The 26,590-nt window shown below is 44.9% G+C and overlaps 1 protein-coding gene across 1 annotated transcript; it reads left to right on the forward strand.

Annotated features, from left to right (window-relative positions):
• Nucleotides 1-200: 200 nt before the first annotated feature.
• LOC121005727 (uncharacterized protein K02A2.6-like) lies at nucleotides 201-2,609 on the forward strand. Its single transcript, XM_040438495.1, has 2 exons — nucleotides 201-1,124; nucleotides 1,233-2,609. Exons 1-2 carry the CDS (start codon nucleotides 201-203, stop codon nucleotides 2,607-2,609), a joined length of 2,301 nt encoding a protein of 766 aa, XP_040294429.1.
• Nucleotides 2,610-26,590: the final 23,981 nt, after the last annotated feature.

The raw sequence follows: 26,590 nt of genomic DNA on the forward strand, positions 1-26,590 counted from the left end.
TTTCAGGGTAGCTCTGAACAACCAACTTCTTGTGGATCAATACCCATTGCCTCGACTTGAAGATTTATTTGGCTCACTGGCTGGGGGGCAAAAGTTTACAAAAATAGACTTAAAGCAAGCTTACCTGCAACTGCAAGTACACCCAGATTCACGCCATCTGTTGACCATTAACACTCAAAGGATTATTCCAGTATAACCGCATGGTTTTTGGCATAGCCCCAGCTCCAGCCATCTGGCAGCGGATCATGGATGAGGTACTGGCAGGAATACCTTTCACCCAATGTCTACTGGATGACATGCTCATCACTGGTCCCACTGATGAAGAACACAGAAAGAATGTTGAAGCTGTGCTAGAGAGACTCCAAAAGTATGGTTTACGTGTCAATCTTTCAAAATGCGAATTTCTCAAGTCTCAGCTGGAGTTTTGTGCCCACACGGTGGACCGACATGGGTTACACACTACTGAAGAAAAGGTTAAAGCCCTTACCCATGCCCCTACCCCCCGGAATGTCACCCAGCTCAGGTCTTACCTTGGCCTCCTAAATTACTACCACCGTTTCTTGCCGAACCTAGCACACCAGCTCTACCCATTACATCGCTTACTGGATGCAAGAGCTAAATGGATATGGACAGACAAATGTGAAGAAGCTTTTCGGCTTTCTAAAGAACTCATTCTGTCTTCTCGAGTTCTGGTCCACTATGATTTAAAGAAACCCGTCATCCTGGCTTGTGATGCCTCGCCTTATGGACTGGGTGCCGTGCTTTCCCATGTCATGCCGGATGGCACGGAGCGCCCCATTTCTTTTGCCTCCAGGTCTTTAACCTCAGCGGAACAAAACTACTCCCAGATTGACAAGGAAGCTTTGGCCATTGTATGGGCCACAAAAAAATTTCACGCGTACATCTATGGTCGGGAGTTCACACTTATCACTGACCACAAACCTCTGTTGTCAATACTGAACCCTCAGAAAGGAATTTCTACAACAACTGCATCTCGCTTACAAAGGTACGCTTTATTTTTAGGAGCTTATGCTTATTCTATCAGATACCGCTCCCATGATACCCATGGCAATGCAGATGCTTTTTCCAGATTGCCACTAAGAGATGACCACCCACTAAGAGAGGTACGTGTAGTGGAAGTACACAGGCCACAATCTTGCATGTCCACCTCCCTGATTGCCAGACATACAGCCACAGATCCTTTACTGTCTCAGATATTCTCTTATGTTCAGACTGGATGGCCAGAGAGAGTTTCAGGTGAATTTCGTCCGTACTTTGCCAGAAAATGTGAGCTTGTGACTAATACTGGTTGCCTACAATGGGGCAATAGAGTGATTGTACCCCAGTACTTGCAATCAACCATGCTAAGGATACTGCATGAAGGCCATCCTGGTGTGGTGCGCATGAAGCAGCGAGCCCGGAGCTATGTTTGGTGGCCACAAATGGATACAGCAATTGAAGATTATGTTGCTCAATGTCCTGGGTGCTGTCAAGCCCAGCGACCCCAAAAGAGAGGAACCCTGCAACCTTGGCCATGGCCAACAGAACCGTGGTCCAGACTCCATCTTGATTTTGCTGGCCCCATCCAGGGTAAAATGTATTTGATCGTGGTAGATGCGCATTCAAAATGGCCGGAGGTTTTTCTAATGCCTTCTATTACCTCAGCTGCTACCATTCTAGTCTTAAGGAAGCTCTTTGCTCAATATAGCTTGCCAACAGCCATAGTCTCCGACAATGGAACTCAATTTACATCGCATGAGTTTCAATCCTTCCTTAGTGGCTTGGGCGTCCAACACTACAAAACAGCTCCTTATCATCCAGCTTCAAATGGGCTGGCAGAACGATTTGTGCAGACATTTAAGAAGCACTTACTGTCCACTCTGGACCAGGTTGGACTGTCAGAAGAGAAGCTGCTGGAATTCTTGATCATGTACCGTAACACGAAACACGCTACTACTGGGCTGTCACCGGCTTTTCTTATGTTTGGCAGGCATCTCCGCACCAAACTTGATTTAGTTCGTCCGCAGGAACAGTCACCAACACCTCCTCCGCCGGGCCGTCTGGGATTCCGTGCCGGTGATCTTGTATGGTCTCGGAATTACAGAGCTTTGCCTCCTTGGCTTCCGGGCGTTATTGATGGAACTCTTGGCAGAAGAATGTACCTTGTCCGCCTGGAGGAAGGCATTTGTGTTCGGCGACACCTTTCACAATTGAGGAAACGCATTTGCCGGCCACTAGTGACAAAACCGACCCCTCTTTCTAACCACCCACCAGAGTCTACTCTGAACTCTGCTGGTGACATATGGCATGGTGTCTGGCATGATCCCACAAGTTTACAACCAAACCCTGAACTGGTTGGTGACCATATTCCTGAGGAGCCCGGACATGTGCCTGGAGTTACAGAGCCTGATTTGTCTGTGGGACGCCCACTGACATCTCCAGAACCCTTGACTGACTCTATCCCTCCCGGTGCTGTGCCTCTGCGTAAGTCTACCCGTCAAAGACGTCAAACGCCTCGCTGGCAAAGTGCTGAAATCTTACGGGACACATTGGAGGTCAGGGAACAGAGACAAAGGGCTCATGAAGTGCTGCGGAAATCACAGAACTGAGTTGGAGATACTACTTGCTGAACTGATCTCGCTTGCCTTGTTATGTTATGTGTTCAACATTTTGTTCTCTTGTTATGTTTTTGTTTTTGTTTTTTTTTGGGAAGGAAAGGAGGTGTGATGTTGTGATAGATCACTGTGACCTTTAGCCTCTTTCTCCTGATGCATGATGGGGGAGGAGGAGCTGTACCAGGAAGTCAGACGGTGTGTGAGGGGAACTGGAAGCAGACACATGAGGCTGAGAAGGGATTACATCTGATAAGGACAGAAGCTGTTTGGAATAAGACTCCTCCATGTAAGAATGCCATAATGTTCTGAGTAATAAACCTTGCTCTGGTTAAGTAGTACATCGGCCTGTGTGTGTAACTTGCTGAGCAGATACTGGCAGCATTGCCAGCAGTACCTGAGAGACACAGAGTGTCCAGGGGACATAACAACACCGCTATGGGGGAAGGATCTGTGGATGACACCGCTATGGGGGAAGGATCTGTGGATGACACATATATAGCATCTTTCTCCCCCCCCCCATAACAGTGTCATACACAGATTTCCCCCCCCCCCATAACAGTGTCCCTATGTAAAATTGTGAATGACCCCCAATACAGGGGGTGGCGGCCAGCACTGGTGTTCTAATGGCAGTGGGGCCTGGTGCAGTCTTTGTATTCTATTAAACCGGGCAGGTGGCGGAAGCGTGACGTCACTCACTACGTCACGCGCCTGCTCCTCCCACTTTATGAATGAAGCAAGCGCGTGACGTAGTGAATGACGTTATTCTGCTGCCGCACGCCCGGCCTGCCTACAGGAGTCTCAAGTGGGTACTGTACTACATGGATTTCCCTATGCTGCATTAATAGGTAACGTGCCTACACGTTACCTATTAATACTACAGTGAGCGGGGCCCGGTGTAATAGAATACAGTGACTGCACCGGGCCCTGCTGCCAGATGGTCCCTGCCGATACAACGCCGGCCGCGCTGTGCAGCATCGCGGTCTGCGTTGTATCAGTGTAAATGGCAGTATTCGCCCCATAAGACCCCCCAAAGTTGGGGGGGGGGGGCAAGAGTGCGTCTTATAGGGCGAAAAAAATACTGTATTTTTTTCCATTAATACATGCCAAAAAGGGCTTTAGAACATCTAACTGCACCGCTGAACGTCAAATAGGCTGTTATTTTTTTTACACTAATACACGTCAAAAAGGACTGTGATTTTCTCACTTCACCACACAACAGCAAATACTTTTTTTTGTGCCACTAATACACGCCAAAAAGGGCTTTACAACATATAACTGCACCGCTGAATGGCAAATAGGCCCTTATTTTTTTCCACTAATACACACCACAAAAGAGCTTTAGAACATATAACTGCACTGCTGAACGGCAAATAATATATATTTAACCTCCTCAGGACCGCCGTACGCAGGATTGCGTCTTTGCGGCGGTCCTGTTGTTCTGGGTGGACGCGCCGGTGCGTCCTCTCGCGAGACGCGAGATTTCGTGCATTGCCGGCATGCGCATCGCGGGCAGGCAAAAGTTAAAGAAGTATTTCGTCACCAGCCTGCCAGCAACGATCATTGGCTGGCAGGCTGGCGATTTTCAAAAAATCAAATCAGAAGCCAGATAACAGATCATATTAGTAAATATGATCTGTTATATGGCTTCTCTGCTGGTCCTTTTCGTCGGTTGGATCCAGCAGAGAAGCAGACTTCACTGTGAGTACCCACCAAACACTGTCCTTAGCCCCAGATCACCCTCCATCACCCCCATCACCCGAATTAACCCCTTGATCGCCCCCTGTCAATCACTTAGTGAAAGACAAAAAGTGATCAGTGTAAACTGTCACTTTTTTTTTTCCACTAGTATTGGCTGTTAGGTTTTAGGGATAGTTTAGGCCCCTTGGTTAGGTAGTTAGCGTCAGTTAGCGCCCACCCCACCGCACCGCAGTCACTTTTATTCGCTGATTAGCGTATCGCTAATCAGCATTTGTACTTTTATAGTATCTGTAAGTGATCAAAACTGATCACGGTCAGATCTATAATAGTATTAGTGTCACTTTAGTTCGCCCTCCACCCAAAACGCAGTGTTTGCCCGATCAGGCCTGATCGGTCGCCCTCACGTGCGTTCACCCACGCCCGCCCCACCGCAGTGACAAAAAAAATTTTGTTTTTTGATCACTGCACATTCACTTTACACGCACTGCGGCGATAAAAAAATCAGTTTTGATATTTTTTATCAACCGCAGCAGCCTCCGGTACTTCGCTAGCCTCCCCTTTGTAAGACAGGTTTGCTTTTTTTCTTGGGTAGTCTCAGGGAATACCCCTAAATTTAGTAGTCCAAAATGTCAAACAGGGGGTATTCTTCTGAAGAGGCCTACAGGATTCTGACCCAGTCGGATGAGGAGTGGGAACCCTCATCTGACGAATCTAGCGGGTCAGAATATGAACCTGTAGAAAGCAGTGGCTCTCTGACCCAAAGTTCGGACGAGGAGGTGGAGGTCCCTGGCAGCACCAGGCGTACCCGGCCCCGTGTCGCTAGACCACAGGTTACGCAGGATCCGTTTCAAGAGCAGCAGAGTGGGGCTGTCGCTGCCATATCACGTGGTGAGGCATACACCAGCAGCGCAGCCCTTCCTGGACCTAGTACCAGCACTGGCGTACAACATGGTGACGTGGCGAGCACCAGAAGGGCAGTTGAAGCTGGTACGGTGGCACGTGCACTAGTTACCCCGTCGCAGCCACCGCGCAGACAGGCCCGTAGAGCCCCTAGAATCCCTGAGGTGCTGGCAAACCCTGATTGGCAGTCACCAACTTCAGCCGCACCAGTAGTTCCCCCTTTCACCGCCCAGTCTGGAGTTCGGGTTGAGACGGCTCAAATCGGTTCGGCCCTGGGATTTTTTGAGCTGTTCTTGACTGCAGAACTCTTGGACTTAGTCGTGGCAGAAACAAATCGGTATGCCACACAATTTATATCCGCCAACCCGGGAAGCACTAATGCCCAGTCTTTCCGGTGGAAACCAGTCCAAGTTTCCGAACTTAAAATTTTTTTGGGCCTTCTCCTCAACATGGGTCTAACTAAAAAGCATGAATTGCGGTCATATTGGTCCACGAACCCAATTCATCACATGCCCATGTTCTCTGCTGCTATGTCCAGGACACGATTTGAGACCATCCTACGTTTTCTGCATTTTAGCGACAACACCACCTCCCGTCCCAGAGGCCACCCAGCTTTTGACCGGCTCCACAAAATTCGGCCCCTCATAGACCATTTCAACCAGAAATTTGCAGATTTGTATACCCCCGAGCAAAACATCTGCGTAGACGAGTCCCTAATACATTTTACCGGACGCCTTGGCTTCAAACAATACATCCCAAGCAAGCGTGCCCGGTATGGGGTCAAATTGTATAAGCTCTGTGAAAGGGCCACAGGCTATACCCACAAATTTCGGATCTATGAGGGAAAAGATCAGACCCTGGAGCCGGTCGGTTGCCCTGACTACCTGGGGAGCAGTGGGAAGACAGTCTGGGACTTGGTGTCACCCTTATTCGGCAAGGGGTACCATCTTTATGTGGACAATTTCTACACAAGTGTGGCCCTCTTTAGGCATTTGTTTCTAGAACGGATTTGCGCCTGTGGCACCGCGCGAACTAGTCGTGTGGGCTTCCCCCAACGGCTTGTAACCACCCGTCTTGCAAGGGGGGAGAGGGCTGCCTTGTGTAATGAAGAACTGCTCGCGGTGAAATGGAGAGACAAGCGTGACGTTTACATGCTCTCCTCCATTCACGCAGACACGACAATCCAAATTGAAAGGGCAACCCGTGTCATTGAAAAGCCCCTCTCAGTCCACGACTATAATGCGCTCATGGGAGGGGTGGACTTCAATGACCAGATGTTGGCTCCCTATTTAGTTTCCCGCAGAACCAGACGCTGGTATAAGAAGGTGTCTGTATATTTAATTCAATTGGCTGCCTATAATAGTTTTGTTCTCTACAGTAAGGCTGGGAGAACAGGATCCTTCCTCAAATTCCAGGAAGAGATCATCGAGAACCTCCTTTACCCAGGAGGTTCCGTGGCCCCATCCACCAGTGTAGTTAGCCGTCTACACGAGCGACATTTCCCCAGTGTCGTTGCTGGTACCTCAACCCAACCGCCACCCCGAAAAAAATGTTGTGTCTGTAGCAGGAGTGGAATAAGGCGTGACACCCGCTATTTCTGTCCTGACTGTCCTGACCACCCTGCCCTATGCTATGGAGAGTGTTTCCGGAAGTACCACACACAGGTACACCTAGCATAGGGATTGCATCTCACAGGACAGGCACACAGGGCTATTAGGGCCCTTTTACTCACAGCTGCTGCAAACCTCTCCTTTCACCTGGGATAAAGTGCATAACGTACTTCGCCAAATCTTTGGGCGATTTGCGCTTTGCACATTGTCCCATGGGGAAGGAGAGGTAAAAAAAACTAAACCAAAAAAAAATTACCGGTAAGTAAAAAAGTTAAACGTTCAGTTAAAAAAAAGTTTCTATGTTCCGTTCAACAGTTAATAAATTTATTGCGTTGCGGCCTGGATTTTTCTTTTTTGTTTTGTTTTTTTTACCTTCCAGGTGGACCAACAGATCGACTAGCTGCAGCACTGATGTGCATTCTGACAGAAGCATTGCGCTGCTGTCAGATTACACGCAAGTCGGTGTATGCGGCGCTGCAAGACGAGATTTCTCCTCTGCAGTAAAAGATACGTTTGCCGAGGCATATGAGCTGAGGAGGTGGCGGTGTTCATATACTTTGGCAAACACTTTGTATATATAAAAAAAAATAAAAAATCCCGGCAATGATTTATTCATCCACATCGATTGATGTGAATGGAGAAATCGGGTTTGCCAGGGCATACGAGCTAAGTGGGTATGGATGTTGGGCGGAGCTCCTATGTCCTGGCAGACGCCTTTCCCCTCCTTTTTCTTTTTTTGGCAGAGATTTTTTCATCCACATTGATCGATGCGAATGAAGAAATCTGTGCCGTTCATTTTTTTTCTTTCAGCCCAGAGGCTGAACGGAAAAAAAAATATCTCATTACCCGTATGCTCAATATAAGGAGAATAGCAGAAACTCCTAATGCTGGGCATACATGTAATGATTGTGGAGACCCTCAAATGCCAGGACAGTACAAACACCCCACAAATAACACCATTTCGGAAAGAAGACACCCCAAGGTATTCGCTGAGGGGCATATTGAGTCCATGAAAGATTGAAATTTTTGTCCCAAGTTAGCGGAAAGGGAGACTTTGTGAGAACAAAATCAAAAAAATCAATTTCCGCTAACTTGTGCCAAAAAATTTTTTTTTCTATGAACTCGCCATGCCCTTCATTGAATACCTTGGGGTGTCTTCTTTCCAAAATGGGGTCACATGTGGGGTATTTATACTGCCCTGGCATTTTAGGGGCCCCAAAGCGTGAGAAGAAGTCTGGTATCCAAATGTCTAAAAATGCCCTCCTAAAAGCAATTTGGGCACCTTTGCCCACCTAGGCTGCAAAAAAGTGTCACACATCTGGTATCTCTGTATTCAGGAGAAGTTGAGGAATGTGTTTTGGGGTGTCTTTTTACATATACCCATGCTGGGTGAGATAAATATCTTGGTCAAATGCCAACTTTGTATAAAAAAAAAAAATGGGAAAAGTTGTCTTTTGCCAAGATATTTCTCTCACCCAGCATGGGTTTATGTAAAATGACACCCCAAAACACATTCCCCACCTTCTCCTGAGTACGGAGATACCAGATGTGTGACACTTTTTTGCAGCCTAGGTGGGCAAAGGGGCCCACATTCCAAAGAGCACCTTTCGGATTTCACAGGTCATTTACCTACTTACCACACATTAGGGCCCCTGGAAAATGCCAGGGCAGTATAACTACCCCACAAGTGACCCCATTTTGGAAAGAAGACACCCCAAGGTATTCCGTGAGGGGCATGGCGAGTTCCTAGAATTTTTTATTTTTTGTCACAAGTTAGTGGAAAATTATGATTTTTTTTTTTTTTTTTTTTTCATACAAAGTCTCATATTCCACTAACTTGTGACAAAAAATAAAAACTTCCATGAACTCACTATGCCCATCAGCGAATACCTTGGGGTCTCTTCTTTCCAAAATGGGGTCACTTGTGGGGTAGTTATACTGCCCTGGCATTCTAGGGGCCCAAATGTGTGGTAAGGAGTTTGAAATCAAATTCTGTAAAAAATGACCTGTGAAATCCGAAAGGTGCTCTTTGGAATATGGGCCCCTTTGCCCACCTAGGCTGAAAAAAAGTGTCACACATCTGGTATCTCCGTATTCAGTAGAAGTTGGGGAATGTGTTTTGGGGTGTCTTTTTACATATACCCATGCTGGGTGAGATAAATATCTTGGTCAAATGCCAACTTTGTATAAAAAAAAAAATGGGAAAAGTTGTCTTTTGCCAAGATATTTCTCTCACCCAGCATGGGTATATGTAAAATGACACCCCAAAACACATTCCCCACCTTCTCCTGAGTACGGAGATACCAGATGTGTGACACTTTTTTGCAGCCTAGGTGGGCAAAGGGGCCCATATTCCAAAGAGCACCTTTCGGATTTCACAGGTCATTTTTTACAGAATTTGATTTCAAACTCCTTACCACACATTTGGGCCCCTAGAATGCCAGGGCAGTATAACTACCCCACAAGTGACCCCATGGTATTTCGTGATGGGCATAGTGAGTTCATAGAACTTTTTATTTTTTGTCACAAGTTAGTGGAATATGAGACTTTGTAAGAAAAAAAAAAAAAAAAAAATCATTATTTTCCGCTAACTTGTGACAAAAAATAAAAAGTTCTATGAACTCACTATGCCCATCAGCGAATACCTTAGGGTGTGTACTTTCCGAAATGGGGTCATTTGTGGGGTATTTGTACTGTCTGGTCATTGTAGAACCTCAGGAAACATGACAGGTGCTCAGAAAGTCAGAGCTGCTTCAAAAAGCGGAAATTCACATTTTTGTACCATAGTTTGTAAACGCTATAACTTTTACCCAAACCATTTTTTTTTTTACCCAAACATTTTTTTTTTATCAAAGACATGTAGAACAATAAATTTAGAGCAAAATTTATATATGGATCTCGTTTTTTCTGCAAAATTTGACAACTGAAAGTGAAAAATGTCATTTTTTTGCAAAAAAAAATCTTTAAATTTCGATTAATAACAAAAAAAGTAAAAATGTCAGCAGCAATGAAATACCACCAAATGAAAGCTCTATTAGTGAGAAGAAAAGGAGGTAAAATTCATTTGGGTGGTAAGTTGCATGACCGAGCAATAAACGGTGAAAGTAGTGTAGGTCAGAAGTGTAAAAAGTGGCCTGGTCTTTCAGGGTGTTTAAGCACTGGGGGCTGAGGTGGTTAAAGAGGACCTTTCACCTGTATAAACGATGTTAACTGAGTATGCTGCTATATAGAGCGGCGCCCAGGGATCTCACTGCACTTACTATTATCCCCGGGCGCCGCTCCGTTCTCCCGTTCTAGGCTCCGGTACCTTTGCTTCTTAAGTTATAGTAGGCTGGTCTTCTCTTGTCCTGTGGGCGTCTCCTTCTCCTAGGCTGCAGCGCTGGCCAATCGCAGCGCACAGCTCACAGCCTGGGAGGTTTTTTTCTCCCAGGCTGTGAGCTGTGCGCTGCGATTGGCCAGCGCTGCAGCCTAGGAGAAGGAGACGCCCACAGGACAAGAGAAGACCCGCCTACTATAACTTAAGAAGCAAAGGTACCGGAGCCTATAACGGGAGAACGGAGCGGCGCCCGGGGATAATAGTAAGTGCAGTGAGATCCCCGGGCGCCGCTCTATATGGCAGCATACTCAGTTAACATCGTTTATACAGGTGAAAGGTCATCTTTAAGTGCCACTAATACACACCAAAAAGCGCTGTAATTTTTTCACTTCACCACACATCGGCTAATAAGCCCTTTTTTCCCCCTACTAATACAAGCCAAAAAATGATTGAGAACATATAACTGCACAAGGGCAAATAAGACAGAACTATTTCCTTGTAATAAACCCTGTTAATAGCTGTATCAAATAGCACTTGCACCCTAATAACAAGAACGGTTTGCTGGAATTACAGAGCTGTATGATGGCAATTTGGATCCCCAGTCAGTGCAACAAGGTGTAATAGGATTGTTCCTATTACCCAGGTTGTAAACTCCCTACTGAACCCTGTTCTGCTTCAATACTGTGGAATAATTACTCCCTATTCTTTCCCTGAACTTCTATACAGCAAAATAAAAGTTTTAAAGTTAATCCTAGCACTGTCCCTGCTGACGTCTCTCCCTGCACTAAGTACACTGGAAAATGGCTGAATCCAAGATGGCTGAGGCTATTTATAGGGCGGTGACATCACAGGGCTGGCTGCTGATTGGCTGCATGCATGCCATTTTAGGAAAAAAAAATTGATTTGTTACCACAAAGCGCGAGGAAATTCGGTGCGAATCAAATTTTTCCTGAAATTTGGATCGAATTCCACTTCCTCAACTTCGATTCGCTCATCTCTAGTTTTAACAATTGAATCTGAATGGAGTCTGTTGGGTATTTAAACACAAAGTAACACTACCACATATGCTTGACTAAGGGGGCGTCACTCCCAAAACATCATTTTGACTCCCTTACTTCTATGTGAACTGTCTCCATGCATTGAGATCAATGTTTTGATGTTTTAACAGTTGTACATTGCACTTTACTGGACACTGCACTTTAACCCCTGTGACCACTCATACGTGTTTTTACGACGGTTACTAAGGAGCCTTAGGCTGGGCCACCACTTCTTTAAGGCGGCCCAGACTAAGCGTTGCATGGATCCCCCGTGCAGCAGGGAGCAGGGACCCGGCTCTCACATGAGAGCAGTGGCCATGATCGAGTGCAGATTCGGGCTGTTTAACACTTTACATGCCATGGGCAATGGCGCCCACCGCATGTAAAGTGCTGAGAGAGGGTGCGGACTCCCATCGGCACCCTGCAAATGCGATCGTGGGGTGACGAATGCGTGTGAAGGCTGCCTGGGGTCTGATGTAGGGGGCCTTTAGTAATTTCTAGCAGTAAAATGCAATGTACTATAGGGATAATGCATTGCATTTTAAAAGCAATCAAAAAGCTGGTCTGTTCTAGTCCCCTTGTGGGACTATTAAATGGTAAAAATTGTAAATGGTAATTAAAGTATAAAAAAAAAAAAAAAAAAATTTATTCAATAAAAAAAAAAAAAATCCCATAAAAAAATGCTTTTCAATGAAAAAAAAATGTACAAAAAAATTTATAAAAATTCGTCCCCATAAGTTTGGCATTGCTGCGTCCGTAGCGATCAGGACTACATAAATAACATGTAAATTAACCCCTACGGTGAACGCTGTAAATGAAAAAAAAAAAAAAAAAAAAGACAGAATTGCTCATTTATTCTTAGTTGCACCGAAAAAACGTAATAACAAGCAATCAAAAAGCGCCATTTACTCCAAAATGATACCAATGAAAAATACAATTCTTCCTGCAAAAATCATTCCCTAACACAACTCGATAGAAAGAAAAATTAAAAAGTTATGGGTCTTGGGAAGCGTCAATGCAAAAAAAAAAAATTCTTTGAAAAAAATTTATTGCAGAAAAGTTGTAAAATGTAAAAAAGAACGATATGTATTTTGGTATCACTGCAATCGTACTAACCCAGAGAATACAGATAATGTTATTTATACCAAAAAATGAACGCCATAAAATGTATAACGTAAAAACGCAGTGGCAGTATTGCTGTTTTTCCCATCTTTCTCCCAGAAAGAGTTAAGAAAAGCTAATCAGAAAGTTATGTGTACCCCAAAATGGCACCATTAAAAACTACAACTTGTTACGCAAAAAACAAGCCCTCAAAGCTATATAGACAGAAAAATAAAAAGTTATAGCTCTTGGAACGTGACAATGAAAAAAGGAATAAAAATGCTTGGTCAGTAAGGCCCAAAACAGGCTGGTCACTAAGGGGTTAATGGTCTTATTGGACTATGGAGATGATTGATGTGCATTTTCAGTTTTTGAAATATAAATGCAGTTTGCTTAAACATGTGTCTCTTGATATTTCTGATTGCCTTGGAGAGTGGGTCGATTTCTCGACACACCTGCAGTGATTTACAGTACAGTAAGTCCTTGAAGATGTATTCATCTCAGCAAAGGCATCACAGATTGGTTCTGCAGTAGCACCATGCAATGACCACCTGGACCATAAGATACCATTTACTTAAGGCCGGACTGCATTCACGCACTCCACTAGCTCATTTGCCACTGACTTCTTATTATTGCCAAGAGTGTCTGCACAGGTGCTGAGAGAGAGTCTATTGGAGGCATAAATGCCAAATAATAGTGTTCAGTGATGAAATTAGGTTCTGCCTTGGAACTAAGTATGACCATTATGCATAGTGTGGAGACTAACAGGACTAGTACCAGGTCCATTAGCTACCATGTCCTATTAACTACCATACACATCTAGTATTCTGGAGGGAATATTGACCAGCCTTCAGTATGTCCAGGGCACCGTGGAACCAGTCCTACAACCTTTTTTTTACTCAGGAGATGTGGTGTTCCAAAAAGATAACACCCCTCACACACTGTCCCCTAGATAGATCACCAGATCTCTTCCCCATTGAAAATATCTAGGATTGGATGAGACAATGGATCTTCCATGTACAGCATCCAACAACCACCTTAGCTGAACTATAGGTCAAGGTTGAAAGACCTTGGAATAACATACCACAGGAGGATGTGCAGTATCTGTGTGACCATTACCGTGCAAGAGTGGCAGCCTGTATTGCCTCAAAATATACCCTTCTGCAGATACCAAAATAAAGGATGCACCTTGGTTGTGTGACCATTCATTTTTCAGGGTAGTGTAATATATATATATATATATATTGTAGGGGGATTGTATCTTTTCAGGGGGTCACACTCACAGATATCTTCACAGACACAATCATAATGTCCAAACTCTTGCTTTATTTCAGACACTTTAGCAAAGCACAGGTTAAGAAGTCGCAGCTTCAACTTATCACGTCTGACATCCACACAAAATAACAAACCCTTGCCCGGTTAGGCTCTAACTAAACACATAAGCGTATCCCTGACTCACCTAGAGAGCCCTGTTCACACATGGAACACAAATGCGGCTTTCCTCAGCCATTCAGTCCAGCAAACTCCAGGCTGTGACACTTCAATACCTTTTGGGGGATTGTGGCCCAGTAGTCCTCCCGACTCTGGCCTCGTGATCCTTGTTTCACAGGCGTCACCACATCCCCCAAAGTTCAGGCTATCGCCTAGCCTCGTGGCCCCCTCAGCCCACCCGGCTGAGACTACTCACACAGAGCCTCACCAGGACTCTGCTTCAGAAGACACTCCAGAGTGAGACACACCCAAGATCCAGTAGAAGGATTAAATAGGATCCCTGGACACGAGCATGCCTCAAGTCCCGGACTGGAACCCGGGGAAACAACACCTCAATTGCCACAGTATATATATATATATATATATATATATATATATATATATATATATATATATAGCGCAACAAAATGATGTTTTGATGAGAGATATATATATATATATATATATATATATATACACAGTCCTGATCAAAACTTTAAGACCACTTGAAAAATGGCAAAAAAAATCATATTTAGCATGGCTGGATCTTAACAAGGTTCCAAGTAGAGCTTCAACATGCAACAAGAAGAAATGGGAGTGAGACAAAATATTTTTTGAGCATTCAATTTAATGAAAACAATGAATAAACTGAAACAGGCTGTTTTTCAGCTGATCATTAAAATCTGTAATGGGACCAACCAGGCCTGCAGTCTCATTCTCTCAAGGGCTTTATAGGAGCCACATTGTCTTTATGTTACATATTTCTTTGGAACCCTAGTTTTTTACTTCCCCTTAAATTATTTTTTATATTATTTCAGTATACCCTTACTTAGGTTAGAATGATTTTTCCGTTGCTATGTTTAGCTATATTTCCAACATTAGTAATTATAAAATTTATTAATTAAATATAATATTTCTCATAAATGTCTATAAATATGTGCTATGATTATAAAGGAATGTAGGAACCTTTTTTGAAGTAAAATATGCTCTTCTTTATTGTGTGAGGTACACTCTTAACTGAGAATAAAAATCCTAGTTAAAAAAAAATAAAAAATCCTTTACTAGTGTTTATATTGGGTTAACAGAAAAAACAAGCATGCCGTTCAAAGTGTTCAGGACCTCTTCTGCAGGCAGTAATACTCATGTTCAAGGAGCTTGAGAATGAGGTTTTGAAGACTGAAATAAATTATGATCTTTTTTTTCTGAAGAAAATGCACCAGGAGCAGTGAAGGTATATGAATGTATTTTCTGGCTATCCAGTGTAGCAGCCAGACAGGAGACAGGGCTGTGATTCTGCCTGCTGAACAGCTAAAGATTGCATTTACAGCAATTCCCTGATATATAGCTATTGCCTACATTTCTTCCTTTACAATTCGTAATAGGGGAGAACAAACATAAATTCTGGTCCCCAGTGTCTGCTTTCCTAGCACCCTCAGCAGAACTACGTACTCCGTTTTTGGAGCCTGTAATCTGTCAGTGGAGGGATCAGTACAGCAATGCAGGGAATATTGTCATGTTCTATGCAATGTGCTATGGTATCACCATTTTATAATAACATAAAAGTTTACAGATACTTCATTAAATATTTGCATTAAAGAACAATTACTATTACATAGTTGCCAACAGTCCCTAATTTGCAGGGACTGTCACTAATTTGCAAAGACAACCCTGGCAAATTCCACTAAAAATAGGTGATGCTTATGTAGAGTATGTCCCGACCATAAGTGGTTGTTCTTGGGTGGGTTTGGGGTGCTCCCTGGGAAGGGATTGCATGTCCCTAATTTGCAAACTACAATGTATGGTATTAGTTATCAGTATTTTGCTCCTGGTGCTCTAGTCTCTTAAAGTGACCCTCCAGTCCAGAAGAAATATTTGACTACACAATGGAAACTTACACTCACCTAAAGAATTATTAGGAACACCTGTTCTATTTCTCATTAATGCAATTATCTAGTAAACCAATCACATGGCAGTTGCTTTAATGCATTTAGGGGGGTGGTCCTGGTCAAGACAATCTCCTGAACTCCAAACTGAATGTCAGAATGGGAAAGAAAGGTGATTTAAGCAATTTTGAGCGTGGCATGGTTGTTGGTGCCAGACCAGTATTTCACAATCTGCTCAATTACTGGGATTTTCACGCACAACCATTTCTAGGGTTTACAAAGAATGGTGTGAAAAGGGAAAAACATCCAGTATACGGCAGTCCTGTGGGCAAAAATGCCTTGTGGATGCTAGAGGTCAGAGGAGAATGGGCCGACTGATTCAAGCTGATAGAAGAGCAACGTTGACTGAAATAACCACTCGTTACAACCGAGGTATGCAGAAAAGCATTTGTGAAGCCACAACATGCACAACCTTGAGGCGGATGGGCTACAACAGCAGAAGATCCCACCGGGTACCACTCATCTCCTCTACAAATAGGAAAAAGAGGCTACAATTTGCACGAGCTGACCAAAATTGGACTGTTGAAGACTGGAAAAATGTTGCCTGGTCTGATGAGTCTTGATTTCTGATGAGACATTCAAATGGTAGAGTCCGAATTTGGCGTAAACAGAATGAGAACATATATCCATCCTCTGATGGCTACTTCCATGTCACAAAGCTTGAATCATTTCAAATTGGTTTCTTGAACATGACAATGAGTTCACTGTACTAAAATAGCCCCCACAGTCACCAGATCTCAACCCAATAGAGCATCTTTGGGATGTGGTGGAACGGGAGCTTTGTGCCCTGGATGTGCATCCCTCAAATCTCCATCAACTGCAAGATGCTATCCTATCAATATTGGCCAACATTTCTAAAGAATGCTATCAGCACCTTGTTGAATCAATGCCACGTAGATTTAAGGCAGTTCTGAAGGCAAAAGGGGGTCCAACACCGTATTAGTATGGTGTTCCTAATAATTCTTTAGGTGAGTGTATATTCATCATAGCTAATGCCCTCTGAAATGATAATAAAACCAGATCTTAGCCATGGAGGTACTAACAAAATGACCACCGGAGTCTTAGACTTGTCTATGGATCTGCTGTGAGCAAGTCTAAGATACCTGTATTTCCCATGGGATATTTGCACTGTTTCATCCCAGGGCAGTGGAGCGGGGTGTATTAGACTTGATGAGAGTAGCTCTATCTGCCAATCTAAAACTTTGACACACATTTTGTGCAGATGAGGTTTGGGCACCAGATGTCGGCCATGGAGGCACTATAATTTCAGGGGAGAACAGTAGGTATGATTACTAGAGATCGGTCATCAAATCAGGGAGTTTTGCCAGATTTTGAGTTGAGAAGGAACTTTGTTCCCTAAGATGAGGAAAATTTCTTCCACCTCATGAGGTTTTGTTTACAAACTATGTCACTATATTACTAAGGTAACCTTCCATTCTTCACAGTTAACTTTCACAAGGAGGTATTTTTCGTGTTAAGAGTCACGTTAAAGTTTCCAATATCTGATGCGTAGTGATGGACGAACATCTGCCGGGATGTTTCGCGAACGCGCGTTTGCGATCAAATGTTTACGAACCATGCGGGCAGGCCCCATTTACTTTAATGGCAGGCGAACCTCAAAAACCTTCAGGTCATATTTGCAGCCACCAAATACCTACTAGAAGTGCACAAATAGTCCCACAACATGGACAGTGACATACCAGAGGGGGATCAATGGTAAAAATTCAGACAAAAAATATGTATTTTAATCAGGGGCCATTTTTATGCGTCTTAAAGGGAAACTCTCAAAAATGTGCACTGCTGGAGCCTAGAAATCTTTTATTTTAGGTCAAGGGAGTACAGGCCCCAAAAATTTTGCATTCACCTGACAGAAAAGAACAAGTGATTATGTGGATGGAGGTATATTACACGGTCAGTGGATAACAATTTTACTGTAGGCCACTGGAGTAGAAGCTCCAAAAATTAGGCATTCACCTGACAGAAAAGAACAAGTGATTATGTGGCTGGAGGTATATTAGATGGTAAGTGGACAACAATTTTACTGTAGGCCAGTACAGGCCCCAAAAATTAGGCATTCACCTAACAGAAAAGAACAAGTGATTATGTGGCTGGAGCTATATTAGACGATCAGTGGATAACAATTTTACTGCAGGCCACTGTAGTAGAGGCTCCAAAAATTAGGCATTCACCTGACAGAAAAGGCTTTTTATGCTGCTGTATATACATAAGACAAGGACCATTCTTTGTTCTGTGTAATGGCGGATATGTGTGGGCTGGCATGAGGAAATTCAATTAAACGTAGTCGTCACAGGTGTTGAATTCCTCCGAGATCCATGCCTCATTCATTTTTAGAAATGTGAGGTAGTCCACACTGTTGTGAGCTAGACGAGTGCGCTTATCGGTCACGACCTGCCTGCTGCGCTGAACGTCCTTTCGGACAGGACACTCGACGAGGGACAAGCCAAGAGTTACATGGCAAATTGTGCCAGCTCTGGCCACAGGTCAAGCCTGCACAACCAGTAGTCAAGGGGTTCCTCGCTTCTCAGAGCGTCCACATCGGCCATTAACCCGATGTAGTCTGACACCTGTCAGTCTAGGCCTTCCCTGAAGCTGGATCCGAAGGGCGGATGTTGATGGGTTGGCTGCAAGAATGATCTTATCTCCGAAGTGATCAACACGTCTTCAAACCACCCTCTTCTTGCAGGCGCTGTAGGATTGGTACCCGCACCTGTTTTGCTGTCGGTGTAAATACCTCTGCCAGCGCCTGCAACAGCAGAATGCAGCATCTCTCGCAGCAAGGCGTGGAAATGCTGCATTCTGATAGACCTCTGTGATGCTGGTAACATGTCCGCCATTTTGTGTTTATACCGGGGGTCTAAGCACGTTGCCACCCAGTACTGGTCCTTGCCCTTTATGCTGCTTTTTATACAGGGGTCCCTTTTCAAACACTGGAGCATGAAGGCCCCTATTTGCACGAAATTGGAAGTGGTGGAGCTCCCTGGCTCCTGCTCATCGCCCAGGAGAATGTCGTCCATGGTCTCCATGCCCCAGCCACAAACAACACCAGGGATCCCTGAAAAGTTTAAAGTCCCCCTCAAAGACTGCTCTTTTTGCTTCTCTTCCTACTCCTCCCCCTGCCACCATCCTCCTCTGACTCCTCTTCAGACTCCTGCTGACTTGTCTCCGATGGAGTAGCCCCCCCTGGGAATTCATTCAGCATTGTGACTTCCTCATCTTTCAGCTCCTGCTCCTCGACGGCTTGATCAATGACACAACCCAATGCATGCTCAAGAAAGAAGGCGTAAGGTACGATGTCACTGATGGTGCCCTAGCTGCGACTAATCAGTTTGGTGATCTCATCAAATGGCTGTAGAAGTCTGCATGCATCGTGCATGATCAGCCACTGGCGCGGTGAAAAGAAACAAAGCTCCCCAGAACCTGTCCTGCTGCAGAGTTTGTACAGGTAGTCATTAACGACAGATTGCTGCTGGAGCAGCCTATCAAGCATATACAAGGTGTAGTTCCAGCGAGTCGGGCTGTCAAAAATTTAGCATCTGATGGGCAGGTGGTGTCGCCGTTGAACGTCAGCAAGGCGAGCTATGGCCGTGTACGATCTTCTAAATTGGGCAGAGATTTTTATGGCATGCCACAAGATGTTCTGGACCCCAGGGTATTTGGCAACGAATCGCTGCATGACTAAGTTCAGGACGTGTGCCATGCATAGCACGTGTGTCATTTTGCCATGTTTCAGCGCACTCAGCAGATTGGCACCGTTGTCGCACACCACTTTACCAACTGTCAAATTGAGCGGGGTTAACCATTAATCAGCCTGTGACTGCAGAGCTAAAAGCAGTGCAGGACCAATGTGGCTCCTGGCTTCCAGGCACAACAGCCGCAGCACAGCATGGCAACGTCTCACGTGGCATGTCAAATAGGTTCTGGGGAGCTTGGGGGGGGGTGCAGCGGAAGAGGTGGTAGCAGTGGAAAAAAAGGAGTCAGCTGAGGAGGAGGAGGATGAAGTAGGAGGAGGAGGAGGAGAAGAAGAGGCAGGCCTGCATGCAATCCGTGGCGGTAACACCAAATCCACACTTGTGCCACGGGTTACATGCTTGACCAACTCTAGTGCGTCCTTTGACATAATCGTACGCACCTTCTCCAAATTCCCACTTAGGTTTTGGCCTGGTGCACCTGCCCGACCCCTACCACACCTGCGGAACGGAATGCCTCTTCCTCTGCCTGTCATTTTCAAAATGACCCTGTGCCAAAGTCCCTAGAGAAAAGCAGTATTTGTGGAAGCAGGTATATCACAGGCCTCAATCAGAATTTGGTGGAAGATGGTATATTGCACCCCTCAATCAGTATTTTGTGGAAGCAGGTATATAGAACCCCTTAAATCAGTATTTTGTGGAAGCAGGTATATCACACCCCTCACTCAGTATTTTGTGAAAACGGGTATATAGAACACCTGAATCGATATTTGTTGGAAGCAGGTATATCGCACCCTTCAATCTGCATTTTGTGGAAGCAGGTATATCACACCCCTTAATCGTTTTTTTGTGGAAGCAGGTATATAGAACCCCTGAATCAATATTTGGTGGAAGCAGGTATATCGCAGCCCTCAATCAGTATTTTGTTTAAGCTGGTATATCAAACCCTTTAATCAGTATTTTGTGGAAGCAGGTATATTGCACCCCTCAATCATTTTTTTGGGGGGCAACAGGTATATCACACCCGTTGAAAATAGTTGTTCCAATAACGCTTGTCCCTCTATATACCTGCGGTATCACAGCAGAACCGCACACAACTGCTGCACAATACAAATGCACTATAATATACTTTTTTATGTTAGAAAGTACACTGCCTGTCCCAAAAAAAAGTCGCCACCTGGATTTAACTAAGCAAATATTTATGGGCTTCCTATTGGATAATTACTGCATGGATGATTATCTTTCAGCTGACAATAAGTTATTTAACCCCAACTGGTGCAATGAGTTGCTTCTCATTTCTTAAACAACCATGTCGAAAGACACATCTCATGGTCGTGGAAAAGATGTTAATCTGTTTGAGAAGGGTCAAATCATTGGCATGCATCAATTAAGGAGATTGCAGAAACGACTAAAATTGGGTTAAGAACTGTCCAACACATTATTAAAAACTGGAAGGTTAGTGGGTACCCATCGTATTCGAGGAAGAAATGTGGCGGGAAAAAAATCCTGAATGATCGTGATCGGCGATCACTTAAACATTTGGTGAAATCAAATCGAAGAAAAACAACAGTAGAACTCAGGGCTATGTTTAATAGTGAAAGTAAGAGCATTTCCACACGCACAATGCAAAGTGAACTCAGGGATTGGGACTGAACAGCTGTGTAGCCGTAAGAAAACCACTAATCAGTGAGACAAACCAGATAAAAAGGCTTCAATTTGCTAGGGAGCTTAAAGATTGGACTTTGGAGCAATGGAAGAAGGTCATGTGGTCTGATGTGTCCAGATTTACCCTGTTCCAGAGTGATGGTTGCATCAGGGTAAGAAGAGAGGCAGATGAAGTGATGCACCCATCATGCCTAGTGCCTACTGTACAAGCCTGTGGGGGCAGTGCTATGACCTGGGGTTGCTGCAGTTGTTCAGGTCTAGGTTCCGCAACAGTATGTGCTCCAAGAATGAGGTCAGCTGACTACCTGAACATAGTGAATGACCAGGTTATTCCATCAATGGATTTTTCTTCCCTGATGGTATGGAGATATTCCAAGATGACAATGCCACGCTTCATCGAGCTCAAATTGTGAAAGAGTGGTTCAGGGAGCATGAGACATCATTTTCACACATGGATTGGCCACCACAGAGTCCAGACCTTAACCCCATTGAGAATCTTTGGGATGTGCTGGAGAAGGCTTTGCGCAGCAGTCAGACTCTACCATCATCAATGCAAGATCTTGGTGAAAAATTAATGCAACACTGGATGGAAATAAATCTTGTGACATTGCAGAAGCTTATCGAAATAATGTGTGCCGTAATCAAAGCTAAAGGCTTTTTTTTGTGGCAACTTTTTTTTTTTGGACAGGCAGTGTATATTATAGGTATATCACATCCCTCAATCAGTTTTTTGGGGGGAAACAGGTATCACATCAGTTGCAATTAGTTATTCCAATAGCGTTTATCCCTCTATATAGCTGCGGTATCACATCAGAACCTGAAATATTGGACTAGCAGTCTGACAGAACTGTGTAGGCACAGACAGCGGTTGTAACCACAGCTGCTGCTTGTAGAATGCCACATCATCTCGCCTTAGCCTTTCCACATCTCAATTTTTTGATCAGTTATTTCCATTAGCTATTGTGAGCCAAAACCAGGTGCACGTCAAAAACACAGAACAGGTGCAGATCTTTTAATTATACATTATGTCTGTGTATCCTCCAATCCTTGTTTTGGCTCACAATCAATGATGCAAATAACTGACGTGTGAACAAGGCCTTAGGCTGGGTTCAGACCTGAGCGTATTTGATATGCGCGTTTAACGCGCGTTTTTGTCGCACGTTTTTATGCGCGTTTTTTGCGTTTGACGTGCGTTTGTGTGATTGACTGCAGTGTCCTATGGCCACAAACGCGCGTCAAAACGCCCCAAAGAAGCTCAAGAACTTGTTTGAGCGTAGGGCGTTTTTCAGCGCGTTCAAACGCGCTGTAAAACGCTCAAGTGAGAACCAGGGCCATAGGGAAGCATTGGTTTTTATGTGTTGAGCGTTTTACGCGCTGTAAAACGCTCAAGTGTGAACCCACCCTTAAGCTGTTGATACTGCAGCCTCTTTGGGTATGTTCACACAGAGTATTTTCTCTACTTAAAAAAACCTAATGCAGAATCCGCATCATTTTTTTTGGATGGGGTTTTTTTCTGACACATTTTATAAAACACTTCTTGATGCTGTTTTGGCGTGGATTTTCATTCCTTCCCATTTTCAATGGGAATTCTGGACATAGGCCCCACGTTATGAATGGCCAGGACACATCTTTTCTCCATGGTGCAATTTATAAAACCACAAGCTAAAAAAAGGGGCTGTTCAATTCGGGCCCCTGAAGTGAAGGGAGAGCACAATGTGCATGCATGGTCATCCTCCATTATACTATGAGTGTTCTGAAAATAGCTTATCACTGGCAATTCCATAGCAGTGAATGGAGATAATGCTGGGACCTGTGGATGACACACTCCTATGGGGGAACCAATGGATGACACACTGCTATGGGGGACCAGTGGATGACACACTGCTATGGGGGGACCAGTGGATGACACACTGCTATGGGGGGACCAGTGGATGACACACTTCTATGGGGGGACCAGTGGATGACACACTTCTATGGGGGGACCAGTGGATGACACACTTCTATGGGGGGACCAGTGGATGCTAGGGGGGGACCAGAACTCACTGCTAGGGGGGGACCAGTGGATGACACACTGCTATGGGGGGGACCAGTGGATGACACACTGCTATGGGGGGGACCAGTGGATGACACAATGCTATGGGGGGACCAGTGGATGACACACTGCTATGTGGGGACCTGTGGAGGACACACTGCTATGGGGGGACCTGTGGAGGGCACACTGCTATGGGGGGACCTGTGGAGGGCACACTGCTATGGGGGGACCTGTGGAGGGCACACTGCTATGGGGGGACCTGTGGAGGACACACTGCTATGGGGGGACCTGTGGATGACACACTTATGGGGGACCTGTGGAGGACACACTTATGAAGGGGACCTGTGGAGGACACACTTATGGGGGACCTGTGGAGGACACACTTATGGGGGACCTGTGGAGGACACACTTATGGGGGACCTGTGGAGGACACACTTATGGGGGACCTGTGGAGGACACACTTATGGGGACCTGTGGAGGACACTGTTATGGGGATCTGGTTGTGATACTGCCTCAATGAGTGACATAGCTTTACAGATGCTTTTATTAGCAGCCCTGGTCTGCTCCCCCCGAAGTACTGAAAAAAAAAGACACTGCTAATTTGGACTCAGGTTCTTAATCTATACTCAAACCCCCCTCCCCCCCATTAACAATGCAGACCACCTAAACAATGCAGTTTTCAAAAGTTTAACTCGAGCCCTCTATGGCCCAGACAGCCATGCAGTATTTGAACGCAGCATGGCCACGTCACAAGCACGACACGAGCATACCGTTTGATTGTGCTCTGGAGTCACACGGAGCCCACAGGTAAAAAGGATCTCACACAGGGGTACATGGAGCGTATATACGAAACACAGGGAGCACACACAGCGGGCACAGGGAGCGCACACATGGAGCACACATAGGGGACACAAGGAGCTCACAGCACGCACAGGGAGCACACACTGGGGGCACAGGGCGCAACACAGGAGGGGGCACAGGAGGAACACACTAGAGGCGCAGGGAGCAACACAGGAGGGCACACAGGGAACACACTGGAGGAGGCATAGGGAGCATCCAGGAGGGCCACAGGTTAAGAGCTGACAGTGGGAACTTACAGGTCAGTGACCATCAGTACTTGAGGGCAGTGCAGAGCTGTTAGAATGAAAGTGTGACCCCCAGCAGCCCTGCACCCCCTCCTCCACAGACACTGCTGCATGCCTTTTACACCATGGACTTACCAGCTGGAGAGGGAACATGCTTTGATAAAATGGTCCTGGGAGCCCCCTGCAGTCCAAGAGCTGAGGTCAGAGTCTGAAGGTCGGATGCAGCAGAAGGCCCAGTTATCACCTGTTATCCCAGTAAGAAGTTTAGGCCTCTAGCCTGGAGCAAGTGCAGGCAAAGGATGGGACGGGGCTATGTTAGCACCGCCCACATATACCGTCCTGATGCCCATCTGTGGCATCACTCAGGACTGTAGATAATGCTGCATGCTGGGCTGTCACTGAGATCTGGTTAGACGGGGAGACTGTGCAGGAGGGGAACAGCAGCGGTGACTGTTCTTACAGGGACCGCTGCAGCATGGTAAAGAGGAGAAGGAAATGAATAAAAAAATAAAAAATATATAAAAACTCCCACACTTGGCCCACTTAACAGCATGGGGCCCCTTTCGGAAAGAGAGGGCCCTGGGCAATTGCTCTGTTTCCCCACCGCCCATAGCACCTGCCCTGGACATATGTGATGGGATATATGTGACTCCATTTTGTCTCATTTAGCCACGTGTATTACATTTGGTTAGTGTACTACAAAATACCCCTTCCCCCTATGGAATGTGAGACACTTCCTTAAACTGTTTCAGGAGATCCATACATGTTGAAAGTATGAACAGCCTTCTAGCCATAAAAGGACATCTGGTTCAACTGTATGCTAGCTTATGTGTATATACCTGATTGGTCAAATGCTGTTACTATGAGTCAGCTATTATGTTAATGCAGAGCTTATGTGTGACCATACTATTGGTCAAATACTAATGCTAACATATGATTGGATGTAAAGGAAGCTCAACCCCCTCTAGTAAAACTGTTTGCCAGCTGTGAATAAACCAGAATGGATTGGAAATAGACATGTGTTCATGTGGTCTATCTTCTTCATTCTCCCGGTACCGGTAAGGCTTAATTCAAGCTGGCCACTGAAATCATGTGTCTGGGATACACCGTGAGGCAAGAGAGTAAATTTTCCTTACAGATCTGGGGACTCAGTCCGGGATTGGGAGGGTCAACTCTTCAGGTCTACCGTGAAAGACATCTTGTCCGCCTTGGACCTGGGAGCAATGACCAAAATCCCATTCAAGTAAGTCGAACCATCTATTTATGATTTCAGTGGACTGCGATGTCTGGAGACACGCAAATGTTGATTGTAAGCGGCTCATATCATTGAGTCCATATCGTTATAAAATGTTGATTGTAAGAGGCTCATTTGAGTCCGTATCGTTAAGAGATAGTGCACTAAGGATATCTGTTCCGGGAACAGAAGGATACAAGCTTGAATTAACTCTTATATATATATAGTATAAGTATTTTAGAAGTAATAAGATTATCTGTTTGTGTGAGATACTGATCGGTTGGTAAGTGTACGGTCACATCCCACTGTTATTATCAAATTGATGTATTTTGGGTTAACTACTGTTAATGTGTAAAATTGTTTGTGTTGTGGAGGACTGCAAGACGCCCCAGTTTTTCGGCTAAGAGCGATCTGTTGACCCGGAAAATTTGAACGCAAGTGGCAGTCCGAAACAACAATAGTCGATAGGGGTCCAAAGAGTATAGAGAGACATTAAGATACGAATCAGCTGATCAGTTGACAGGTCTTGTCGGCGCTATTTCAGTGCAGTACAGCCAGTCCTGACAGTGATTGTCTCACTTATTCTTTGAACTATAAATACTAACATGGGAGGACAAGGGTCTAAAACTAAATTCCCTAAACCAGAACCAGGAGAGACTTGCAAAATCTATGTAGCCCGTGTTAGTCCAACAAACTATTACCTGATCAACCCGTGGGTAGATAATCTAGCAGGCTGGACCGAGGTAATGGATGCTGCAGATCCATTCCCCAGGGACGGTGATAATAGTATTTATCATATGGATATGGTCAAAGGACTATGTCTAGGTGATAAAACAGCCTGGCCGCATTTCGATGCGGATCCTTCCTGGGACATGGATTACATGTCCAGGAGTGCAGAACAATGGCTGGAAATAGCCCCCCACTGGTATGATGCAGGTAATAGCAAGAAGAATAAGAATCTAAAAAGTCCCAAAAATGATAGGTCTCTACATGAAATAGAACAGGAGGTAGGTACAAAGAAGAGAAGTCAGAAATCCCCTCCACCTTATAATAAATCCACCCCCACGACACCTCTGTATCCAGTTCTGACTCAGATTGAGGAAGATGCTGTAACAGCGGTTATACCATTAAAACTAGAAGAAAAATACCGACCCCCCATGCCAACATTTGAAAACAT

This window comes from Bufo bufo, chromosome 6 (genome assembly GCF_905171765.1).
Source record: "Bufo bufo chromosome 6, aBufBuf1.1, whole genome shotgun sequence".
NCBI classification, from domain to species: Eukaryota; Metazoa; Chordata; class Amphibia; order Anura; family Bufonidae; genus Bufo; species Bufo bufo.